The sequence below is a fragment of the Egretta garzetta genome, unplaced genomic scaffold (genome assembly GCF_000687185.1).
Source record: "Egretta garzetta isolate BGI_Z169 unplaced genomic scaffold, ASM68718v1 scaffold96, whole genome shotgun sequence".
Taxonomy (NCBI): Eukaryota; Metazoa; Chordata; class Aves; order Pelecaniformes; family Ardeidae; genus Egretta; species Egretta garzetta.
In genome coordinates this window covers 1,739,448-1,764,650 of record NW_009259965.1, presented here as the reverse complement: position 1 = coordinate 1,764,650, position 25,203 = coordinate 1,739,448, and the positions used below count along the sequence as shown (strand labels likewise).

General features: G+C 37.8%; 1 protein-coding gene across 1 annotated transcript; it reads right to left on the bottom strand.

The window, feature by feature from the left end:
- Positions 1 to 4,311: 4,311 nt before the first annotated feature.
- On the bottom strand, positions 4,312 to 23,483 carry LOC104127505 (prostatic acid phosphatase). The gene is made up of 11 exons (XM_009640181.1): positions 23,370 to 23,483; positions 17,355 to 17,450; positions 15,920 to 16,006; positions 14,808 to 14,960; positions 12,081 to 12,179; positions 10,493 to 10,597; positions 9,354 to 9,486; positions 7,874 to 7,956; positions 6,112 to 6,218; positions 5,362 to 5,531; positions 4,312 to 4,430 (listed from the first exon to the last, which is right to left on the bottom strand). The coding sequence occupies exons 1-11, from the start codon at positions 23,481 to 23,483 to the stop codon at positions 4,312 to 4,314; spliced, it is 1,266 nt and encodes a 421-aa protein (XP_009638476.1).
- Between the last annotated feature and the right edge of the window lie 1,720 nt (positions 23,484 to 25,203).

Below are 25,203 nucleotides of genomic sequence, written 5' to 3'. Positions count from 1 at the left end.
GGCTAGCAGAATTGCTATGTCCTTTGATGTCAAGGGCTCCCTGTAGGAAGATGGCAAGTGCTTTAGCTGCCATACCCAGACCACAAAGAAATTACCTTTTTTTTTGACATGGACCTGACTCTGGCTAAATATAGAGAAAGAGAGATGGAGCCAGGACCATTTTCTTTTGCCAGTATCTATTTTGAATTGATAAATGGTAACTTCCCTCTCTCTACAGATTTTTTAAAAGATCACTGGAACCTCATTCTGCAGGATGGATGAATTTGATAATGTACTATCAGTCTCAGTAAAGGAAGTAGTGTCATTATTCTACTTTAAAAGAAATTACAGAAATTAGCAGAACTGGGCTTTGGACATGTCTTTTTAACTGTCTTTCCAACTGTACCTGATCTCCTAGATGTGGTCTTGCAGGCCTTGACAGTGCTAACATCCCTTTGGAAGTGAAGTTGCCTAGTCATAGAAGAGGCCGTGTAATGTAATAGTTCAAATGATTTGCTATTATTTCAGTAGCAACTCATGTTTCTTTATTTGAGTGTTAATACTTGGCAACTTCTGATGAAGAAGCATTATTGTCTAAATCAATAAAGCTAGCCCTTTATATGTAAGTGTCCACCTTTCATCCCATCTTTCTTTATAAGAAATGCTTTAAAGAGTATGGTAGTTTCAGCTATTTCATGCCAAGAATACAATCCTATACAATATCGCTGATATCACCTCAACGTGGATTCACAAGGGCCAAGGTTATATGCCTAAGAATAAGCCAGCCTCTTTGCTCATCATCAGTCTTAAATTCCATCACTGTAAATCTTTATTTTTCTTTTTACAGTAGAATTTTTAGCTTTTTTTTTTTTTTTGTGGAGAAAAATTTAGAAACATAACCTTTATCTTTTGTGGTTTAATCAGAACTCAGGATTTTTTGGACTGAACAGTTTATTTTTTTTTTAATACAGTGTATTTGTTATTCTGTTTTCTGTATCTTACCACACCTAAGAAAATGTATTTAAGTGACAAGAAATAGTATCATTTGGATCAAATGTCCCTACATTACAGGTTCAAATGAACATGAGCTGGTGTTACTCTGGAAGTCAGATAGCTATGCTGTGCTGACCCAGTGTGTGCAATATTCAGGACTGTGAATAAACAAGTTCCAGAATGAAATCAATTCAGTAAGAGGAGGTTGCTGACTGAGCTGGAAAGTGCTGTGTATGTGCTGCTGTATACCACATGCACCAGAAAACCCTGCTGAAGAGCTGCTGGTTGCTACCATAATTATTGTAGAGGCAGATGATGTCATGGCTAGAGGGCAAATGGAAGAGCTTGGTGTCATCAACATTAGTGTTACTCATGTCAAAGCATCAGTGCTTTAAAAATTTGTTATTACAAAAGGAGAAAACCTGAGCATTCACTTTTGTTTGGAAACCCTAGGCATCCTGAAAGCTCCGTTATTTTTCACTCAAATACAATTGCAAATGTTGAATTGTTTCTTTAAACGTACTTTATTGCAGTGCTACAAGTTGCTTGGAGACGAGATCTTTTCTAATCACAAACAGTCTGCAGATTATACTAAGCAAACTGTAAATATGGCTAAAAATTAAAGAAAGCCACAAGCTTGACTGGCACTTACAACCTTTTACTCCACTGGAGAAATTATACTTGATTTAATCACAGCAAGACAATGCGTCTTTCCTATAAGTGAAATTCAGGGCCTACATTACTAATGTATTGCATCTTTATTGTACCTTCATTAATTCTGAGGTTACATCACCTGAACCTATCCATTACATTCTGTGAAACTTGTGTTCACTGGGTCCTTTCTAAAAATGCATGGACATTTTCAAGTAGGAGTATCTGTTAACAAAAAGGTGTTGCTACAATAAAATTTCTTCACAGCAGCTCCTGCCACAGCTAGAATTGCCTTATCTCCTGAAATTCTCTGTAACAGCTTAGGCTTGAGTACAATAAACCACAAAAGATGTCTCAGACACTTCACATTTTACTTTCTGTCTGGATGTACTTCTTTTTGTAAGCAGCAATCTTGGAAAAAACATGCCGCATTCTACTTCTTGTGGAGTACAACTGGCTGACTTTCTAACATCTCAAAAACCGTTCTTACTGCACATTATCAGTCAATGATACATCTTCACTTGTCAAGCATCTGACTGCCTCTAATAAAAGACATACTCAATCTATCCTTAAGTGAGTACCAGCAGCACTGTGGCCATGGTAATACAGATCTTGGCATCATGCAATCACTGAGTGTGTATGTGTGTGTAGCCAGGATCAGGTTTGCAATTTGTCCTGAGCTTTTCCCTACTATCAGTACACTGTTAATAGTAACCAAGCCAGCTCAGGCTTGTTTCCTAGAGCTGCTGTAACACTTTTGACTGCAATATGGACATTCCTCTAAGATTTTGCATGGAGGATCAGAACTACTAGTTACAATCTGAAGGTTGTACATCCAAAATGTCTGATTTATCTTTCACCTTTTTCACAGCTTTGCCCCAAATTGTTATATAATAAAATATCCTTACCATGTAAGATTCAAATCCATCACTTGATTATGATATTTCCTAAAATAGATAAAGTGGAAATGTCAGGGATGCTAGTAAAAGCATTTTACTGAGTGGGAAATACTGCTTCAAAAGGTGGACACCTCAGTAGCTGAATTTACTACAAGAAAATGCAATGGTATTTGGGAAGTGCTATATTCCCACAATCCTTTGCTATTCTGTTTGATTTATGCTATTTAATATCAATACAACTAACTATGGCACATTTTAAATGTGACCATAGCTGTAATATTGAGGCCTGATCTCTAGATCAGTGGTAGCTGACCCAAGCTTCTGGACTCCAGGTTGCAACCCACAGATGTGAGTCAAAGTCAGTCCAGAAGCAGCGTATTCACATCGATGCGATGCTATGCCTGAGCTAAGGAGGTCCATCTCTCAGCTTTCTCTAGACTTCTGCACCTTAACAGGACTTATTAGCTTGAGCACATGATTGCTCATTCTATCTGTTGGGCTGAACCTGCTGTTGGCACTTTTCTGTATAGTTGTCTTGATTTTTAAAAAGGCTTCTCCATAGTAATGTAATTCACAATATCCTCTGCAAGACTACAGGATGAAAAGATCTCGATTCAGCCCTTGAAACATATGATGATAAGCAGTATTTTATACATCAATATTAGTGCTTATGATACTAGTGAGCAACTATGGAGACATATTCCCTGCCCTTAGGAGCTTACAATCTAAACAAAATATATTGCCCAGAAGAGATCAACGTACAAAAAGCAGAATCATTGTTTTCTTACTTTCAGTGCACGTCTTGCTAACATAAAGGATTTTGAACAGAGCAAGGAGTTAAAGGAGTTATTGTAAATTAAATGGATGGTGATGAACAGAGTGATAACTTGAGGAATTACTGTAAGAGTGGCTCAAAGAAACAAGACTATAAAAGGGACCTGAAGCAGAACACCGAATAGATGAATCATAGAAAAGATGCAGGGCAAAGGATCATTCATGACTGGAAGCTCAGGAAAATAGGAAGCTTGTAGCAACAGAAAATAGATTTTAATGTATTCACTTATCTATATTACTGAAGTTTTGGACCCTGGCCAAGATCCTGTTGCACTAAGCTTCTTGCTTGATGTCTAGATATGCAACAGAGTTCCCCCCAGTTTCTACTAATTTCAGTGAGAGCTATAGTAGTGTAACTCCTTTGAAAAGCAGGCTGCAGACTATTATTAGCTGACGGCCAAGGTCAAAACTTTGCATGAGTAAATGCAGAAACAGTATGCCCAAGTACTGGTATGAATTTTTTTTTCCACAGTAATTGCAGCTTATGCTCACTGAAAACATTTTCCTGTGCATCGACAAAATAGCCATTTATAAGAAGTAAGGAAAATATTATGGACTGTGATTTTCAAGAAAGACTCATTGAGCAGGGTAAGAAAGAAGCAGAGGGCTAAATAGAAAGAGGTAATATATATAAAAAAAGCATAGGCAATAGTATCCCTTCACCCCACCAGTTAACTTGAGTGATTAATAGTAGTAGAAAACCTAAAGATAGAAATTGGAGTAATTTCATCTTCCTACAAAAGTAAATTCTTGACAGTAACGTATTTCTACAGTATTTTTCACTGCAGATGTTTAGTCTTTTAGGACTAGGAGCTAGGCCGCAGATACCTCAGCTCTTCAAGTTTATTGAATATGCTTTGGAGATTAATTTGGCCAGAGCAAACTGATGGATATAAGCAACTTAGAGGATTGCTTGATGTCTGTCTACTCTCTCTTCCACTTCTTTACCTTCCCCTTAAATGTCTTGGTAATTGTTTCTGCGCCTGCAGCGTCCATAATGATAAAGGAGGTAGAGCAGTACAAGGTCAAATATGAACAATAAGCCAACAGCAACATCAAATCCAATAAAAATATCTGTGAAGGAAAAACAATAAAGGAAAAGGGAGTTAATGAAATACATAAATGTATGTAATTTTGGATACAGAGATAACAGTCTAATTACAAATATGTACAATGGGAATATAGTTACATTTTGTTCATATTTCTGGCAAGATCACATGGCTTGTATTTACTTACATATGCAAAGTAAGTGTAAAAACATATACTTCAACCCTGGAAATGCATAGGTTTTCACAGGTCAGGAGGGACCATGTGTAGTTAATGCAAATGAGGGGTTTCATCAGAGATCAGCAAAACACTGGATATATGCAGGAAGGGGGAAATATCAGGACTATGGGAAAGTAGCATGTGTTGCTTTGCCCTTCACTTCCCTCCTGGAAATCATATTCAGGCAGGAGGAGGTTATCAGCTGCCAGCTGTTGGTAGTCCGAGGCAAATAGCTGCTATATCTGCATGGGTCAGCTGCACTCTGTGTATACAGTGGAGGTTAAGGTATCCTCAATAGATAGTACACATGCCAGAAATAGACACATCAATCTTGCTGTGCAGATGCATCAATCTTGCTGTGCATGTGCAAGCCACTTTTGCTTTGCATCTACAGAAGGTCTGATGCATCCAATGTACACAGGACTCCTTGCGCAGCACCCACACCCATACTTCTGTCAGATGTTTTCAACAAGCGGAGCTCTAGTTTTGGCCATGGACTTTAGGCAGCTCCTTATGTGAGTATACTAATAATAGCACTGCCTTCACAGTGGTGGGCAAGTCTACTCTTCACATTTTCAAAGAAATGTAATTTCTGTCAGCTTTCCCAGTCCATAGTAAAGCTGGTCCACACTTGTTAAAAAGGACATCTATCTATTGTGTGAGACGTACGAAGTTTGGAGCCATTGATACAATTTCTGCCTCTGTGTCTTATGCAGAAAATACAGAGCTGTTACACTACCTTTCATTTTGTCTTTCTTCCCACATTCTTTTGACCAGTTTTCTGTAATCACAGGAGAAACTAGTTCAGCAAACTTCTCAAGTGGACAAGAAGAGGTGCATCCTGGCAGAGTGAGTAGGTAAGGATCCTTTGAAGTGTCATTCCGATAATGCATTTCAATGCTGTATCGCCTGTTTAACAATATTGAAAAGATTTTTTAGAAAGGTTCTTAAATACAAGATTTCCTATTTAGAGACAGAACATTGGAAATAGGCTCTAATATACTCTAGAACCTGTTCTTCAAGAGTGGAGGCTTTGTGAAGGACATCTGCAAAGCCCACTTATGCCAAAGCTGGTTATATTACTGCACAGATCATCAGTCAGCTCAAAAGGTCCTTCTGAAGGTTCAGTGAATGACAACAGCACAGGCTCTTCTAAGCAAACTGGTTTACCCTGGGATTTATGAGATGTCTTGGAAATGTTTTTGCTATCATTTGAAGCAGCAGGAAAATTTACTTTACCATTTACTTCCAGCTGGCAAGGCCTGTTTTCCTCTTCTTCCTATCTTTCAAAGCACACAGATATATGCACATCCAGAAAACATAATTTTTCCTGGTTTTAATATAACTTTGAGCCATGGACTGCTCAGTGAAGTACAACTTTAAAACAAATTTGTATCTCCTCACAATATTTGAGAGAAAAATTATTTTGGGGAAGGGGGAACCAAATTCCAAACACTCCTTTTTCTTGCATAGATGAGAAGATACTTGCCCACTGCTTTCTTGGTAGAGTTCAAAAAACTGGCAAGCAGCATATGGTGGCAGTTTTCCATTGAAAATATTGAGAGCAATCTGGAGGGCCCCAACTGTGGTGTCATGCTATTGGGGAAAAAAAAAAATCATCCTTTAAAGTCAGTTAAGTCAACTACCATTTTTCCTGAGTAATGAGACAAGAGTAGAGAGGGAGTGGAAATCAAGATAAAGCAAAACTTGTGTAAAATTGACCATAAAAACATACTCAATATATTTACCACTGGGAAAAACATGTTAACAGATTACTACAGACAGCAGGGGGCTTTACTAAAGAGTCACTGCAGTATGTGTCTTACCTCATCTGGCAATATTTTGGAGACAGATACTGGGGGAAAGCAAGATGTAGTCTAAGAAATAAATCCAGTTTTTCAGTGCATTTTGCTACTCCTTCCTTCAGGAGTATTTTCATTTCCAAGGTCATATTAAGGCAGTATAAATTACTGTATACTATGGCATTTCAAGCACTTTTTTTAGATAGTATACCACACAAACAGTTGTGTACAAAGACTGTTCTCCTTGCCTGCACATACACTCCAGAACTTTTAAAATTGTTCTTCTTTCTGTTTGGGCTTATACAAGAAATTCTTAGTTTGGCTTCTGTTTTGATGGAATCGGTTAACCACCCACCTGTAGTCTCTTCCTCTCCCCATTATCCCTACTCCCAGGAGGAGGAGCTGAAGGGAGGAGGTCCAAACACCTTGATGCCTAAATTTTGCAAGCATCTTTATATACATATTTGCTAGGCTTATTTATATTATAGTCTAACAACTATGTTTTAATTATTATCCAGGATCCAAAACTTTTTAGACTGATCAGTTTTAGAAATAAGAGTGTACTTGGACTCAAGGCTTTAAAGAAGCAAAGAAAATTCTGGATGCACTTCTTCCTTTTCAAAAAGAGTATAGTAGGGCTAGAAAGCACAAAGACAATGAAGGAAGAGAGATTTAAGGTGTTGAGCGGTTTGTGTATGAGGAAAGATTAAATAGGGTAGGACTCTGTCTTGGAAAAGGAAAGATGGAAGAGGTATGACAGAAAATAGTAAATTCACGAGTGACCCAGGAAAAGTGAATAAAGAATGACTATTCCCTGTTTCTCACAACAGAAGTGCTAAGAAGTAGCTAAATTGGTATTAAGTTTCAAAGAAAATAAGGAAGCAGTTTTTTTTTTCTTTTAACACACAAGTCATTGCCACAGGATGTTGCAGAGGCCAAAAGTATACATGCATTAAAAAAGTGATTAGATAAATTGATGGAAGAAAATCTGTGAAGAGCTATTAAACACACAGATACAGACTTTATCTCAGGAAGTCCCAAATGGCCCTCTTCATCCTCTAAAATAAAAAAGAAAGAATCCACAGCTGAATCATTCCTTTCTAAGCAGAGGAAGGGTTTGGAGGAGCAGCTGAAGTTCTGCTATGTGGCAGCATCTCAGGGTTAGAAGCGCTTAAGGAAAGATGCATCTTACAGAAACTGCACCATTAAGCTGCAGATAAAATAGATGATAAAATACATAGTTTTCTTTACCAAGTACGGCTTGACTGAAACTGAGGTGAGATCCATGCTCCTGCTATGTTCTTGTACTGACTGGTGTTCAGCTTGTTAGCTGAATTGAACTGTCTTATATTATTCTTTCATTTAACTTACAGGGAGACTCTGATTATTCTCTTTAAGGGTCTTACTGATAAAATCATAGCAAGATTTATGAAAGGTGAAAATACTCACTGCAGAGTAGACCTCCATTTTTCTTTGTTTTGAAGAATTGGCAGCTTGTTTAATACTATTTAAAATAATATTTACAAGGACACCTTAAAAATATGGGAACAAAGAAGAGGAAAATGAAGATATAACATTTGCATAGAAAACATAAAGGCAGAAGAGTTTGAGTATCAAATAGAAGACACCTACTCAGGCATCATACTCATTTTTTTGTTTACTACAAGTTCATAACTAGAGAGAAGGTATTACATAGGTGAAACACATCATTCATCATCCAGGTCAAGTGAAGTGGCAGGATTTACAGGAAATCATCTAGAACTACCCTGAGAACTGTGGCTAATGACACTTCCAGTTTTGTTATGCTGAGACCTCCTCTCCATGATTTTTTTGTCTGTTGGAGTGTTGCAATAATGACAGCTGTGCTAGCCTCTTCCTTTCTAGTTTCTGAAGAAATATTTTTAACTGTTTACTTCCAAGAAGTCACACAGTATCAATTCTTCATTTTTCCAAGCTCTTTTGCACTCCTCTTCCAGAAGAGAGTTATTCTAAAGCCAGTGGGATAAGGGCAGCAGAAATTCCCTGTAGCACGATTTATACTATTCTGGGGAAAGAGGCCAGTGAACGCTAGAAAAAAAGTCCTGATCACATGATACAGCCAGCTACCAGCTAGCGGGCTTTAATGCAGGTCTGAGCCTGTAATTACTGTATGGCTTGATCCAGTGATGTATATGCCTAGATGATGAGGCTGCTAATAATTCTTTACCTAGGTCTAGACTGCAGGGTAGGTGCATTACAAAGCCTAGCCCCAAACAGTCCAGCCTGGAGATATTGTTTGCGTTTGCCACTCATGGACACCTGGGGATCATATGATAAATGCCTGGGTTGTGTCTGTGTCCTGAAGTAGTGTCAGAATGTGCATAGCCTATGCGCCCCAATTTTGGAGCTAAGTAGTAGTCTCTGCTCTTGCAGTATAGACATAACTTGAATCTCTCATTGTCTATTCTGATCAGACTGTTTTGGAGCAGCTTTATATCAGTCTCTCAGAGAACTACCAATGTGCTGCCAAGGTTTTGGCACAATATATAACCAGTACATAAAAGGGAAAAATAAAGATCAGGAAACAATTAGAATAAACATTGGAGAAACAGAACTTAAACTTAGTCTAACCTAATATCACACAAGTAATGATCATACCTATGAGGGCTTGACTTTTTCTCTTGGATTTCTATAATCTTTCCTAAAATCTAGATCCCTTAAAACCTATGGGATAACTAAAGACTTTAGTTTTTACATCTTTTATCAATATTTCATCTATGCAAATGCCAGCGTTCAGCACATATTTTCATGCTTAATATGGCATCCAGTGTCTATAGTTACAGATCAAGTTTCTGCATCAATAATTTTGCATGAGTAAGGTGACAGGATGTTGCATGTTATCATAAGCATTGTCTCTTCCTTTCTGAGAGCTATGCATTTTTTGATTTACCTCCTTGTAGTCGTGATTTCTCTTCTGTTTTATAAAGCCCAAATAGCGATAATAAGGACAATTCTGCCAGCTTTTCCATCTTGTTGATTACATCTTTGGTGGCCCATACAGGGAGAGTGTAATTGTGAATATCCTAGTGATAAAGAAAAACAAAACAATGGGTTTTTTCTTCTATTGGTTTCCATCATCCTATTGCCCAGCCTCACACTACTACATTTAGACCCTCTGAGTCTGTCCTGATATTCTTTGCCCAGTGTAGTTTCACTCATCAGCACACCATGAAATATCCTCTGTGGGAATGGGGATCAACCTGTAGTGGGTGAATGGGAAGAGGGGAAACACCTGTGTGAAGGGGATCCCTTGTAGGTATAATGTGGTTTTGCTGTAGAGATACATGGGTTTGGTTTTGCTAGTGTGAAAGATTGTAGACATGTGTCTTATCCTCTTCCTTTCCTCTGGGTCTTGAGGGTATAACCTAGCTCCAACTTTTACTGCCTTTTCCATACAGTAGTCCAGATACCAGTTCCATCACTGGTCATTTACAGAAAAGTGTCACTCTCCAGTCATGTGTCTTATGGTGTTTAAGTGCCTCAGTGTGTGGAGGATATGTTCAACAGCCTTCATGTGCTGCTGCTAATGGCTGGGGCCAAATGGAATCATCCCATGCTTGGGGCCAGTCTGATTTTATTCACTGGTAGCAATCATCATCTCCCAATATTCTAACTGATAGATCATAATCTTACCTCTCATTTTCAATGTCTAAGTACTTTGATGTTTACCTGTTGATAGGTTAAAGCAAATAATTTCATTTTTCTGTTAAAAGTCATAAATATGTCCTGGGCATCATGCTCAAATAATTCTATAGTAGCACATTGGGAAGGAAAATGAGGGAATAAAGGGAATGGATTTTTGTACCAGTGCTTCAGGATAAAAAATCAAATGGAAACAAGTTTCCCAAGCTGTAAACCATGCTTTTGGATTATCTTTTACCAATGCACTGAATTAGAACTTAGATTAAAATGTAAACAAAAAAAAAGGAGAGAAGGCAACTAATTCCTATGAATCCACATTGCCATGGTTTAATTGAAATCCAGTTTAGGAGTTATAATCTTTCCCGACCTCTCTTGCCTTATTATTACCTCACAGTGTAGAGTATCATATGTATTCCAGAGCTGGAAATTGTCCAGTATTTTAAGATTATTTAGTTCAAGTCCTGTGTTAACTGCCATTGTTTGTAAAAAGTCCTGGGGAAAAAAAGTGAAGAGTATATCACACATGCTCAATACATATGGAATATACATGCATACAGTTTCGTTAGCACCCAACCTGGCAACACCGTAGTGTTTAATTTTACATGGGTGAAACCCTTGAGGCAGAAGATTTTGGTTGCAGATTTCATTTTGTAACCATTTCAAGGTACAGATCTCTATTTCAGACACTGCTTTTCCTCAGCCCTGCTATGGATAAGTCTGGTACTCTCTCTGCTGCACTCTTCTCTCCCTCTTCTGACTGCTCCAGGAGGCTACCTCAGTCACCTCAAGCCTTCAGATATAAGGAAGAGGAAGGCACTAAGGGAAAAGGAACATGAGAAAAAAGATGAGGAGAAAACAGAAAATTAAAGAGAGCTGAGGCAAATATTCAGGATGAGGCAAAAAGAATTTGAAAAGGAAACTAGGTTTTCCTTCTGCCGTTGAAGGGGAACTGAATGTATAAGTAATAGTTCCACAAGTTCCCATAGGGATTCTTGCTATATGCTACCACAGAAAAATAAAGGGACTCCTTAATATCCCTTATTCCCATGTTATCTGTTTCATACTAGTAGCTGAGAGAGAGGATAGCTATGAAGTCATAATTCACTTCCCATTGCAGGTGAGTGAGGCTGACCAGAGTAGCTGAGCTAGCAAAAAGTTAAAAATAAATAAAAAGGGAAAATATTGGATTTACCCCAAGCAGTAAGCCTGAAGTGACTTTGAGAGGATGTGTACAGGTGCGGTCAGGCTGTGAGGAACACAAGGCCCCTGCTTTATTTGTGCAGTAGTGCTATTACAAAGTGCATGGTAGGCAAACAAGAGAGCAGCAGTAACCACAATCTAGAGCAATTATTATCCACAAGAACACGGTTGCTTGAGGCAGGTGTACCTACATCCTGCTGCAGCACTGGAAATTTTGAATCTCTGACTGTAATGATTTGTGCCAGGGCTAAAACAGAAGCATGTCTTGTGATGGATCCAAAATGCATTTCAGAGTAATATACGTAAGTCAGAGTGCTCACCTGGTTGGGCTTCCTTTAGTTCTCTGTTGTAGTGTCAACTTCAGAAAGTCACAGCAGGGAGGCTTAAACCTTCCCAAGTTTCAGATTTATTGGATTTTTTAGAATTGGTTTTGTACTACCCTGTAAAACCAGAAATTGCTGCATCCAGACATTTATTCCCTCCTCAGAAGATCGGAACTTTAATTATATGCAGCTCTAAATAGTTTCAGAAAATTATGTTAAATTCACATTTTAAAAGATTAATATAGAAAAGTATGAGAAATGCATAAGCATAACAAACGTGCTTTTTGTTCGTATTGCCCTAAATTTCTGATTTTACGAGAGTTCTCGGGATTATTTTTTTTTTTGCATTTACTTATTATTGCATTTTAACAAAAGAAACAATGCAATTCCATAACTTCTACATCTTAGTTACTTTCTTTCTTAGATTTTGTTCCCTTTTTATTTTGTCTTACCATGTATGGTTGTATTCTATTTTGAAATTCACTAGATGTTTGTGTTTCGTTCTGAAGTTCATCAAAACGGGGACAGTCAGGCAGAGGAAAATGCAGCCTCTGAAACAAGAGAAGTACAACTTAGAATAGCTATAGAATTAATCAATACACCTCTAGTTTTTCTATTTCTGAGATTGCTGATGTAATATTTGTTAAATAGATTCATGGTTATGCTACAGCCACTCCATAATGGTTTTTTTGGGTACCTAGTTCATTAATTCAGTTAACATAAGCAATGGACTATGAACTTGACTTTTCAATGGCTGCTTGTGGCTATGTAGCCTGTTTTCCCTCAGTTTAACTGATTTGGCAAAAAGCAATTATGCATGTTTGTTAGGGGATTGCTTTGAGAAATGGATCAGGGTCCATGATCAGGAATTTTAAAAAGCTACCATTTCCCTCTTAATTTCTGAATCTCCCAGGAGCAGCTTGACTCCACCTGGTACTGGAATCTGAATTGCTTCTGCATCTAAACGTCCTGCTCTCATCTCTCTGGAGGTAAGCAGCATGTTATGGTAAGCATTTTAAGTACCACTTAATGGACAGAACTCGAAACAAGAGTGACAAATAAATTGTGCTCCTGAAATATCAAAAGGCTGTGAGCCTGATGGCCCTGTTCTTGTTTACGAGTATGGTTCACCTTTAGTAACTCCAAGTGTAAGCTTTATGAGTTCGTCTGATAGTACATATTTGATCTTAACCATGTGTCCATCAAACTCTGTGCTCTGGCAAATATGCTTTATGCCAATTGCAGAAGGACAGATGATACCTGATCCAGCATAAAGTGCCAGTAAAAAGTTATGTTGAGCAAAAGAAGCTTGTGCTGGTTCAGCACTTTATGTCACTTCACTAGAGTATTCTTGACCCAGCACTGATATTATCCTATAACCATTCAAATGATGTCAAGGAACTGACTTCATATACAGTGGAGAAATGAACTTCAATATCTATGGCTTATATACGTACAAGAAGGTCTACTCTGTCTTGGGGTGAACATTAGCAGACTGCACTTCCAGTGCTTCTCTTTTCTCTTTGATTTATCAACATGAAGCTTGCAGCAGCCACCAACTGACACTAGCACACTTTCACTTGGACAGATTTCCAAGAGTGCCTTTTTTCTGTAACAGCAGCACACTGGAGGGTGAAGGCTCAAAGCTGCAGTATGAAACTGGGGAATGTTGTTTAATTACACAATAACAAATGTTTCTCTTGCCGTATGGCTTAATTATCCCCCTCTAGGTGTTATTAATTAAGCCACTCCCTTTGGCCTCATTAAGCAGTACTCAGTCCTGTTGCCTGTCAGGTCTTGATAGATCTCAGTGGCTGAAAAATAAACTGTGATTAGGTTTTTTACAGGACTGTATTTGTCCTCAATTTCCCACTTTATGTTGCTTAGGGCTTAAAAATACCCTCAAACATCTGCTTAGTTTAACAAGGGAACAATGTTTTTACCAAGTGATTTGCATATTTAACAGGAATTTTGAGTTGTCACAGAGGTGTGTTTCAGTGGAACATCAATACCCACTCCTGAAGCAGCTGCAGAAGTGATGAGGTACTAGCAATTCCTATGTACGAGCTTGCCTTCTCCAAATGCGCTGTGGTTCCTCTAAGGGCTTTGAGGTTTTATTGGGCAAAGTTCTGACCACTTTGATGCTTTTTTGGTCTTCTGGTGAAAGAACTTCCCCTAGTGTCCCACATTTAAATAACAGTGACAGCATTCTTTTCTGTTGAGGGACAAAGTCAAGTTTAAAGCTAAATCACATTGTGCCTAATCCAGTTTGTGGACACCCTTTCTCTCTATACCTGCTTTAAAGCATGGCCTCCAAGAATGAAAAAATGCCAATAGGAGGCAAGTGCAGCTACTCCCTAATGACAGAGCCCATCATCTGATGTTGTTGACTGGACAGGCAGTTATTTAATAGGGGTTTTGTATACATTTCCTTAAAGTCAACTTCTGGCCTCAAAGGCAGAAGAAAACGAACCTTTCTGTCTTTACAGTCAATAACTTTTTGTCCTTGTTCCTTACACAGTCCTTGTCACAGGAGCCAGCGAAATTAAAATCTAAACCTGAGTCAGCCAGAGAGAGCTACATATAGTAAAACTTCTGCAAGATTCAGGTAGGTCTGCTCTTATTAGGAACCACAAGGCAAGTGCTAGGGTTTCATTAAAAGCTTGTATAGCATTGAACATAAAAGGGCCCTTGCCTGTAATTTGGGTGCCTAAATGCTGCCAGAATAGGAAAGTAATACTTGAGAGGTCATTACAGTGGCTGTCGGAAATTCCATTCCTTGTATAAACTTGGAACAAACTTGTCAAGGAGGGGAGGTCTGTCTAGCTGATTGGTGCTTGGAAAAGCACTTCTTCTCTGTAAAGGTTTAGGGCAAATTCTCTATAATACTGTCCGAAACTGCCGTTGCCAGGAGAAATATTAGAGCTGTACTTTGAAGAAAATGGTAGTGTGGATGACAATTGAGGTATTCTGTAACTATAGAAGTAGGATTTTCATGCAGCTGTTACAGTTGACCTATGACATATTTGTCAGTCAATAGCTGCAGTTGATGTTTTCTATTAGATTGAACTCAAAAAGAATAGAAAATATTTTTTAACAACCCCCCCACCCCCCTTTTTTTCTCTTTTTGCTTCTGGGAAAATTTAAGGCATTATGGGAAGTGTCCAGACAGTACTCACCCGGTCTGTTGATTTTTGCAAAACATGAACTGGAATGGGTTGCCAAAGAAGCTCAGGGTTCCAAATTTGGCTGCTAGTTGGTGGAAAGAGGCCAGAAAGGTATGACTGGGCACTCATAATGGTGCGATCATAATCTGTACTTTGGATGTAAAACTGAGGATAGAATGGCAAAGAGTTAAAAATAAAATGGAAACAACAAAAATAATAAGGAAATTTTACCCAATTCATCAGTCCTGGCTTCTTGTTTTCAGTTTTATGTTTTTGCATAAAGTCAAAACAGAGAAAGCATAACTCAGCTTTCTAGGACCCTACTTTCATTTGCATAAATGGAATTGCCAAAGCATCTTTCAATTTGGAATCTAACCCTCAAACTGAACTAAGAAGAATAAGAAAGCATGATTTAAAAGAAGGAAGCTCTCCACCTTCTGAGATTCAGAGGAACATTGACACATGTAGATGTGGCGCTTAGGGACATGGTTTAGCAGTAGACTTGGCAGTGTTAGGTTTACAGTTGGACTCGATCTTAAAGGTCTTTTCCCACCTAAATGATTCTGTGACTGTATGATCCATCTGCTATACCTCAGGAATGAAGGCACTTAAAACCTTAAACATCTCTTGGAAGCATGGCTAAGCTAAGGTCTTTTATGACTTCCCGTCAAGGCATCCCTCATGTATTGACCAAAATGGTAGGGGCATCTTCCCTGCAATGGATCTGTACCATATGAAAAGCACATCCAAACAACTGTTAGACCTCTCTTTTACAGGATGAAGTATGTGAGCATGGCCCATCACATAGCTGGATATGCATTTACCTTTCAACAGGGTAGAACAATATTGAGTTGCTATCTATAAACTCCCAATTAATTTGGTGGTATGGAGCTGTTTAGTCCTGGAAAACTGGGCAGTGGAAGACCCGAACTATATGTAGGAGCTTCAAGTTAGACTTTAGTCTATGTTTTTACCTTAACATAAAAGCCTGACTTTCAAAAATGTTCTTCTATTACCTTAATTTTTCCATTAATGAAATTAATATGATGATGTGCTTTTATCTAGCACAAGTCCATAATTCCACTATGCCAGAGAAATATCCTCCAGAGAGTTCTGCTATATACCTCTTGCCGGTTGTATGTGCTGTTCAGAAAGTTGGAATATCTTTCCCTCATGTACTGTCCGAGTTCAAATAGCTGCTGCATTCCAGTCTGTGAGGCAAGCATACAGATGACTGTTAGGTTAAGGTGACTGGTCAATCTTAAGGTAGAAGTTTTGTTTCTTTTTTCTTTTCTGTCCTCAGAAATTAGTTTTTAAGTGATCATTAACCATTTGTATAGTGTATTATATCTGTTGTAGATGATCTAGAATTTTTAACAGAAATAGTCATTTGTATCCATGAAAAAATGCTAAGTTCTGAAATGCTAAGACTCCAACATCGGCCACAGGAAAGGCAATACGCCTGATTCTATACAAATACTGTTTCCACAGTGCTGTAGCTCTGTAGACACTCCTGGAGATATTTCATGATCAACACTGTAAAGAGTATATCAGTTAGTGACAGCTGAGAAAGGATGATTGATAACTTAGTATTTATTATTGTCGTTGCTCTGCTATTTGATCAATCTGATAAATTTGTGGCTTACATTTCATGCCTTAAGTAATGTTCTTCCATCTTTGCCTTGCTGCACCTGCAGTTGTCTTAGATGGCACAGTCTTTTCTGTTATTCCTTTCCAAAGCTGTGAGCTGAACTTTTTAACTTTTAGCTGTCAGAGAAGTACATTCTTACTACTGCTGCTAAAAAGATAATAACATAGCAAAAAGCTCTCAAAGAAATCTGCATCAAAGCAGAAAGTTTTTTTTCTTCTTGCAATGTAAGCTATGTATCCGGGGATAGTAAGGTGTTGTCTGCGTGTCTGAATTTTACAGATCTTTCAAGCCTCACTTCAAACACTAAATGCTGAACTGTCTCTGATTCATGCTTCTGCATTATGATGAAGAATTTCGTGTCAAATACAGTTAAAGAGCTAAGGCTTGATGTTGAAATGCTAGAGCAAGAAGCAGGTTCAGTGCATCCTAGTGAAGGCAGGGCTGAAGGCAGCCTTATTAGAAGATGCATTGTCCCCAGAAGCAGCCTTCTCCTGCTGTTTGTGAGTAGGTGTTTGCCAGTCAAATGATGAGGTGTGGACTCATCACTTGACCTGGTGGGCAGGTGTCATTCCTTTACCCTGCCACAGGGCCCAGTGCTTAATAGTCATTAGAACTTCATCAATGTTAAGCCTATAGACCATGTTTAAACTTGCCATTTATTTGAATGCAGACACACTATCAGGAAGTTGTTGCTTTTAGGAAGGTAGTTATAAAGCTATGATGAACAAGATTTCAATTTAACAGTAGTTGGTTGAATAATATTACAAAAATGTTTATGAATTATGGGGTATTGCTAATACCAACTATCAGTACTTGGGATTTGCTAATGTTTTTGAGGTACACACAAAAAATCTGTCCACTTCCTATTTTAGTAGCATATATAAGTGCTTCTAAGAAAGTCAACATACCTTGGTAAGTTGTCCAAATCCCTGGGGCCATTCACTTTCTTTGTGTAGATCAGTTGGAAAATTAACAATTGGTGTTCGGTCACCATGTCGGAAAACCTAGCAAAATTACCAGTAAAAAATCAAGTTAATTACTGTTAACGTTCCCTTCCTACCTAGCTAGAAGTCAAGCATTATACATCCAGTGCCATTTTTTTAATTAAAATATTGGAGAGTCTGCAGAAATCTAGTCAAGTAGGATTGGAGTACATTCTTTACACACAAGAATAGGTATAATTATACAGGAATTTAGTGGGCATGAGCCTGATGATTCTTCTGCATAGAACACAAAATGAATCAGCCAAGATGCTAATGCTGAGATTGCATCCACAGCTAGGCACCTAGACAAGAAATCTGACTGAATTTTGGACACTCAGCACCTCCGAATATTAAACCAGTTACTGATGTGCTTATATGAGGATTTAATTACTTTGACATAGACACTTTAAACTTTTGGTAACTGCTTTTTTCATAGCAGTGTCTTTAAAAGAAATTCCATATATACATGGATCTTATGTCTGATTTCTCAATCATCCTAAAATATAGAGATGAAAAAGTATAAACCTTTACACTATTAGCTTACTTAATATTTATTAATATTTTTACATACATGTATGGAAATATTTTCTAAAGTCTGTAGGATTTTTTTTTCTGTTAAGTTCAGTGAGAGCAAGGAGTTTGGTTGCTTTCCTATCCTGGACACCCCTGCATGGTGAATATTAGTATGAAACATTCAATCATATGATTTTTACATCAGAAGAAAAAAATGAACCTTTTAAAATTTTTATTCCAGCATACAAAGAAAGTGCCAACACTAGATTAAATAGTTCTGAAAACCTCTGAATTACCGTCTCTAAATATGTCAGGAGTGGGCTTAGAAAAATGAAGTCCACAAAAGTTTCATATGAAAGGAAATGCTGGAATGCAAAGTCACAGGGCTCCAGACAATGTTCCAATGTGGATCCAAACTGTTGCAAAAGTTACCTTTGCTTGTGTCAATATTCACATAACCAACCTCATTCCTGACTTTGCAGAATAAAATGATAATGTGGAAGCATGGTGTATTTGTTCATAAAATGACATTTATCCCATAATACCTCACAGGTATATAGCTTGGTTATAATTAATACTCTCCATTGCCTCATTAAGCCACATCATTCTTGCCCAAACATCAGAGAGGTTTGTACATGCTAGTTAGTTTGCCACTCCCACTGGGAGGTGTTTTATGTTTATATTTTTCAAAGTAAACACAAGCAGCATGGCTTAATGTTTTAATTGCAACACACCCCCTTTTCATCAGCTTTCTGTACTAATGTGCACAAACCTGTGCTAGAATAGGTACTCCAGAGATGGAAAATACTGTCCTTTTAAGGCAAATATAGTTGGATTTCTCCTTCTGTTCATTTTCTACAATAGACAGCAAGGTTTGCTAGAGTAGATGTTACCATTAGAACCACGTAGAAAACTGCTTATATTTTTTTGCTTTGCTAGTTGAATTTCACTGAAGATGCAGCCAACCTGAAATGAATATTTTTCAGCAAATCAAGGAGGTTTTTTAATCATCATAAACAACAGTTGATCAACATGAAATTGCACAGTTGCAAGAAAAAAACACCTACAACAAAATAGTCCATAAAATCTCTCTTGAATATTTTAATTTTGCTTCTTACGCAATTTTTAGTTCTGTACATGTCTTTTCATACTAATCTGGAACCTCATTTGGTTCTTTATAATAAATTCTCAGTGCACCTCTAGTGAACAGGAGAATAGGTAAAGAGCTACATCATCTGGTGATTGATTCAGTTGCATGCAAGAAAAATGAGTGAGGAGGACTTTTGTGTCACTGCTTATTTCCTTGATGTTTTGACATGCTGACATACATAGGTGTCAGGTAGAATTCATTAGCTTTTTTGGACAAGCTGATGCCTCTGTAAAGAATGAAGGTTAAATTCCCAATTACAATGTAGCTGCATACTTTCTTGTTAAACTATCCACAGAAAAGCATTTTTATGAGTAACTGACAGTTGCTCAAACTGGCTGACATGATTAAATTACTATTTTGTTGGGCAATATGTAGCAACAAATCAAGACTTGGCCAATAAATATGCAGGTTTTGCTAGTGAAAAAATACTGAAAATGTGTTAGATTTTAAATACTGGATCATGATGCTTTATACTTAATGTGCAACATAGACCTCAGAGTATATTTCACTGTCACAACAGTTAATCCCTAAAAACTTTCAATAAGCCAGAACAGAGTAGCATTTTACCTGAACAGAGGTGAGAGAGCAAAGAGATAAAGATCAAAAGATATTCAAACATATGTAGGAGCGGGAGATGTAAAGAAAAATATTTTCTCACTTTGTAACCTTAAGAAATGGAAGCAGTGGGGAGTGTTCTCTTCTAAAAAGTAACACACCTTCTGTCCCTTGTTTGTATTTCTGCATCTTCATTGCACAGTGACAAATAAATATGATTTTAACACTAAGTTGGAAGTAGCAAGAAAGAAACAAGTACTTCTAAGAGCAGAACCCTGGTTTTAGGAATTGAAGGGCTAAGCTTCTCAGCCAACTGATTTTTATTTGTACTCAAACCTCCTTCTTGCATGCTACTTCTGAAAATGCCCTTGCTTCATTTGCAGTTTGAAATGAAACAATCACCTTATGAACAACCACTTAACCAAAAGGGCTAACTCGTTCAGTCGTAGCAACATTTTAGGAGACCTTTTTAATTCAAAACTTCAAGAGCTTGCGTATTTGAAAGCTTGTCTTTTTCATTAGAACACCTGCTACTGTTAGGGAACGAAAACGTATCCCTAACAAGCTTGCCTTGCTTTTTTGGAAAGAAAACGTATCTCTACAAAGCTTGCCTTGCTCATCAGTAGGTATTCCTCAACACTCATCATCTGGATTTTGTTAAAAAGGAGTTGATCCCTCAAATTCATTTAAAAATAAGTGTGATGCAGAATTTATTACTTCTGGCCTACAGATTGCCTTCCTGACCTTTCAGAAGACATAGAACACAGCAGGATGAGAGAAAAGCAATACCATAAAAGGTGAAAAGACAGTAGAAATCAAGAAGGAAGGGAGGGCAAGAAGGATGTACACAAAAAGAGCAGAGCACACCTGTTTGGTGGATTCATTTAAGCACTTCCATCTGAAGTGCTTCACCTCAGTCGGTTCTCAAAAGCAACAGATGGATAGTTACCAAATACCCTCTCCTTAACTCTAATACAGCTTGAACCGGATTTGATGTCTGGGTTCTCCCATTCACTTTTTGTGACTTTGAGAGGGTGATCACTTCAGATCAAAATGGCCACACGACTCAGACTTTGGCCAGCATTTGCTTCCATTGTTGTCAGGTGAAAAATCATATCAGAGAAAAACTGGTGCGGAGGAGAGGGTGAACTGAGAATATGGTGTACGTTGTACGTATAACATCTTCATTCAGAAATGCCATGAATTACAGTGAATTATCTGTCTCCGAGTAATAGCGAGACTCTTACAGACATTTTTATTGACAGACTCAACTTCAAACAAAAAGATTTCGTATTCTGAAGCCAGAAATAGGAATGAAGAAATGGGAAAGAAACGGAAACAGTCATGCTGTCAGTTTAGCGAAAACATGTATGCAGAAATACTGAGCATGTTTAGTCAAGGTTTCAAATGGTTTGGCTTGATTAAACAAATAAATAGCATGCTTAGTCAACACTTCCTGTCCTGAGTTACAAGAAAAAAGACATGATGAAATCACAGTACCTCAGAAACCACACCTCTTTGTATATATGACAGGTGAAATGAGTGCCTGCATGGAGGCAGAAGTTACAGGTCAGAACTCCTTTATACAAAGGCAATAAATCAGTATTTCACTTCTACTTAGGTACCCAATGGTTCTACGTATTTCCTATTTTCTTCTCTTATGTCTAGTTTAAATTCAGTGCACAAGAACTTTGGTAAAGGCTAATGTTTACATGTGAGAAAGAAAATTAAAATACCATTTTGACAAATTGGTTTGAATTAGAGCTTTTCCGCCAAAAGGACTTGTGGCCAATAATCAAAGTGCACAGAATCAGCACAAAGATGGAAATCGTGAGGAGAGAGAAAGACACCTCCCCAGAGTATAGCAGAAGTCTAGAAGTGAGCAAAAGGGAACATTCATCTGTTTTTTCTCCCCTGCAGATGTATTTTATATTGTGCAATTTTGCTAAGAAATTTAAAAAAGTAATTATGGCACATTTTCACAATGCAGTAATATTCTTGGGTGAAAACATAGCAATTTACAGATTACAATTGGAAAATTGACTGGCTATTGAATTATCTCAGAAAGATGCCTTTTAGACTTACATTGACTGTAGCCATACCCTCATTATATCCCATTATATCAATGAAATGTTCTGGGGCCAATTCCTGTCCTATTTATTTATGCTAGCAATTCTTCTCCCAAGAAAATTCAATCCGTGAGTTCAGAAGGCAAAATTCAATCAACCACACAGAAACCATACCTTGAGAAAAGAAATGTATGTTGATAATAAGATTAAACCTATTGTAACTTTTTAGGCAGGTTGGTCAGTCTGAAGAGAAGTATCAGGAATAAAAAGAAGACAGTTTAAATGAAATTCACGTATTATTTTAATATTAATTGTGATAAGCTAGCCTATAAATAACTAAAGTGCTAGGTTTTGCTTTTTTTTTGGTAGATGGGGAAGGTGGCTGCATAGCTGTGGCAAGCAGCTGATTTTGGATAGAAAGCCTCTGTCTCCATAATGGTGAGCATTTCCTGTAACTCTTTCTGCAAAACCATTGCTTGTTAGAACACAATAACAGCTGCAATTCAACAAAAGTCTCCTTCCTTTCAAAGAGTTGGTTCTCCAAAGCTTGCTGACTGCCTGATTTCATCTGTGTGTCCAGTTGTCCCTCTTATCACTGAAACAACATTTACGTATATTGCTATGCACAGAACATTACTGGAATTAGCGTTGAGTCCCTGCCGTGTGTAGTGTCTGGTAGAGCAATAAGGCTCAGCAGGAGTAGGAACTGGTTTTTCCTGTGCACTCTGGCCTCTCTCCAAGTGGCACATCTACAACACAGCCAACAGACAACTAGATATGAAATACTTTTTATCTAGAGCTAGATGATATGTTTTGGACACAGTACTTCTGTCTGCTATCTGCATGTGCACATAATGTCTCAAATAGAGAAAGGTGAAGAAGATCTTAAAATTCCTATTTATAAATGTGAATTCCAATCCCCAAAACTTTGTATTGAAAATATCCCTTTAGACTAACTATTCTTTATCAATATACCTCTTATTAAAAAAATAAATTAGAATGAAAAGAACTATGATCTTGGACCTTCATGATCCAAACTATTAACTGAGTTAATCTCTCTTTTACCCGTGGTATTGGGGAAAGTGACATTGAATTACTGTCTAGTTACATTAAAATAAGAAATGGCCCAGCAAAAACCAGATTGCAGTCAGTTTTCAACCTAACTGCAGTTAATGCAGCATGTATCTCAAATTTCTACATAAAAATTCCCTTTTCTGTTTCTCAGTATACTGCTGTGCCAATTCAGTTACTTTGAAATGGAAATTACTTTTGTTTCTGTGGTAACTTCTGTAACTTCATAAGCTTCAGCTTCCAAGCACAGAGAAGGTAGGCCATAATCGCCAGGTCTCGGGGTGTCAGCTAAATTAAGCAAGGTGAACTTTGACCATCTCTTAACTCCTGTGCACTATACATCTACTACAAAGCTAAGTTGTTCAGATATCTTGAAATAATAACTAGGGGTTAGAAAATTCTTATAACTAGAGGCATTTTTATCTACTTTAAGTAAAGTCTTTAAACTCAGTAAGCAAAAGGGCAGCAGGAGTTATTTCTAAGTCTGAAAACAGGCAAAGCAACTGCACACCTTGCTTGATTCAATAGCCATTTCAAATCCCCTCTATTCCCCGCAACAAAATAGGAAACATATCTACTTACTACAACCACAAACTTCAGTTCTCTTTCTGCAGTAGTCTGTTGAAGCAGAATGAGGATAATACAAAAAGAAAAACACAGGATCCTAGATGGGTTGGGAAACTGTATCACTCCCATCCTGGCAGAGGATGAATAAAGGTTTTGTAGTTCCAGCAGCTGCTCAGGCTGAACAGCCCAGATGTCAGGCTGTACTTTCAAAAGGGGTGGAACTGCCGCCGGTGAATTTCAAATCCAAGAGGAATGTTGTGTGACTGTGCAACAAATTGCATCGCCCTTTGTTTTCAAATTACTGTTTACATTCTATTTAATCAAATCATAATTCAGTTCCTTTTTCTCTATGATATTTTTCTCTTTTGCAGTGTAAGGATGAGGTTAAAATATGAAGGAGATGCTAAGCATTCCTAATGTTTCAACCTACCTGTTCTGTTTCCAATTCTCAGGGCTTGGAATTTTTCCAGGCTATAGCATGGCCATGAGGATGAACTCAGAACCAAGAGCCAGGCAATACAGTTTCTCTTTTCTCTTTGCTGCTCAGTTAGTCCTCTTTTCAGCTTCCCTCCCCTCCTTTTTTCTTTCCTCTTCTACATTGTCACTGTGAATATTTCAAACAACACTTCATACAGGTTAAAATTACCAGTCCCTCAGATAAAATAGATGAATAAATCTTGCAACAAGTATGTTGTTTAAGCTCCCTGCCGGGCAGTTATTTGCTCTTCAATTTGTGTGTGTTGCTTTTCTTTTCCCTTGGAGTATAGCTATACTTCCCCTTTTGTAACTGCTTATGTCAAGTTCTTTTTTGGCCTCAATTCTCTAAGCAATTTCTTGTGAACAAGCCCTGGAGCTCACATTTTTATTGTTACTGATTAAGAACGCTCTTTGTGACAGTAGCTCACTGGCTTTGAGAAGATTGCTCAGCTTGCCTCTGCTCACTTCCTCTCTATAAAATAAGAATAATGATAATTCTAGACTTGATTTCATAAGGATTTTCTGAGCGAATGACTTACAGTTTGCAGAGCCCTATAAATAGAGTTCTCTAAATGTTAAAACTTAAGATCCTCTGTGTAATGTCCGAGTCATCCCATTCCTGTCATACCCAAACCTGTCTCAGGGTCTTCTGTTGAGCTTTCTGTAACAGTATTCTCTACAACAGGTATTATAATAATACTTAACAGAAATTCTCTCTCTAGAGCCCTAAATCCCACTAAGCCTCAAGTGCTCTCTTCTCTGAGTTGTGTGAATGACCTCATGTATCCATTTCATCTGATGGATGGGAGTGGAAGGGAGGAGGACCACGCCTCCCAGACTTCCCCATCTCTCTTGTCAGTCCATGCCCAGTTTTCAGCACTGGAACTTCTTTCTTCCACCACTGTTAGGTCCCCACCCTCCTTTTTGGTGTCTCCTGGTGCCTATGCAGAAGGTGTAAGAGAGTAATCCATACTTTGTAAATATATAAAACTTTGCCTTTCTGAAAACACATGTAAGCTGATAATCTTCCTCCATTATTCAGATAATAAATTACACTTTCTTTAGAATATTTTAATATGCCTCAAAATTCAAGAATGGATGTCCTACTTTTTTAATCTGTATAGTTTTTAGATAGGTGTTTCCTAAACTTTTTGGATTAAGGAATCCTTTTTGGCGCTCAGAATTTTTTCTCATCCTTCCTAGGCCCTTACCATGAAATTTATAACTGATTAGTTTTTATGAGATGTGCTGGTTTATTTTGTTTCTTTGATGAGTGACTATGACTAATGAAGTCTCATTATTATAGAACCCTTATATTAACTTCACTTTAGGCATGAACTCAATTTTTTTGTGATGCTGGGTAACATCATTC

Excerpts from the sequence above, each read along its gene's own strand:
- LOC104127505 (XM_009640181.1), bottom strand. The coding sequence starts at position 23,483 with ATGGGAGTGATACAGTTTCCCAACCCATCTAGGATCCTGTGTTTTTCT. Across the intron at positions 16,007-17,354 it reads GATTTGGACAACTTACCAAG|ACTGGAATGCAGCAGCTATT; the intron begins GTATGTTGACTT and ends CTTGCCTCACAG. Across the intron at positions 9,487-10,492 it reads ATGATACTCTACACTGTGAG|GATATTCACAATTACACTCT; the intron begins GTAATAATAAGG and ends CTTTATCACTAG.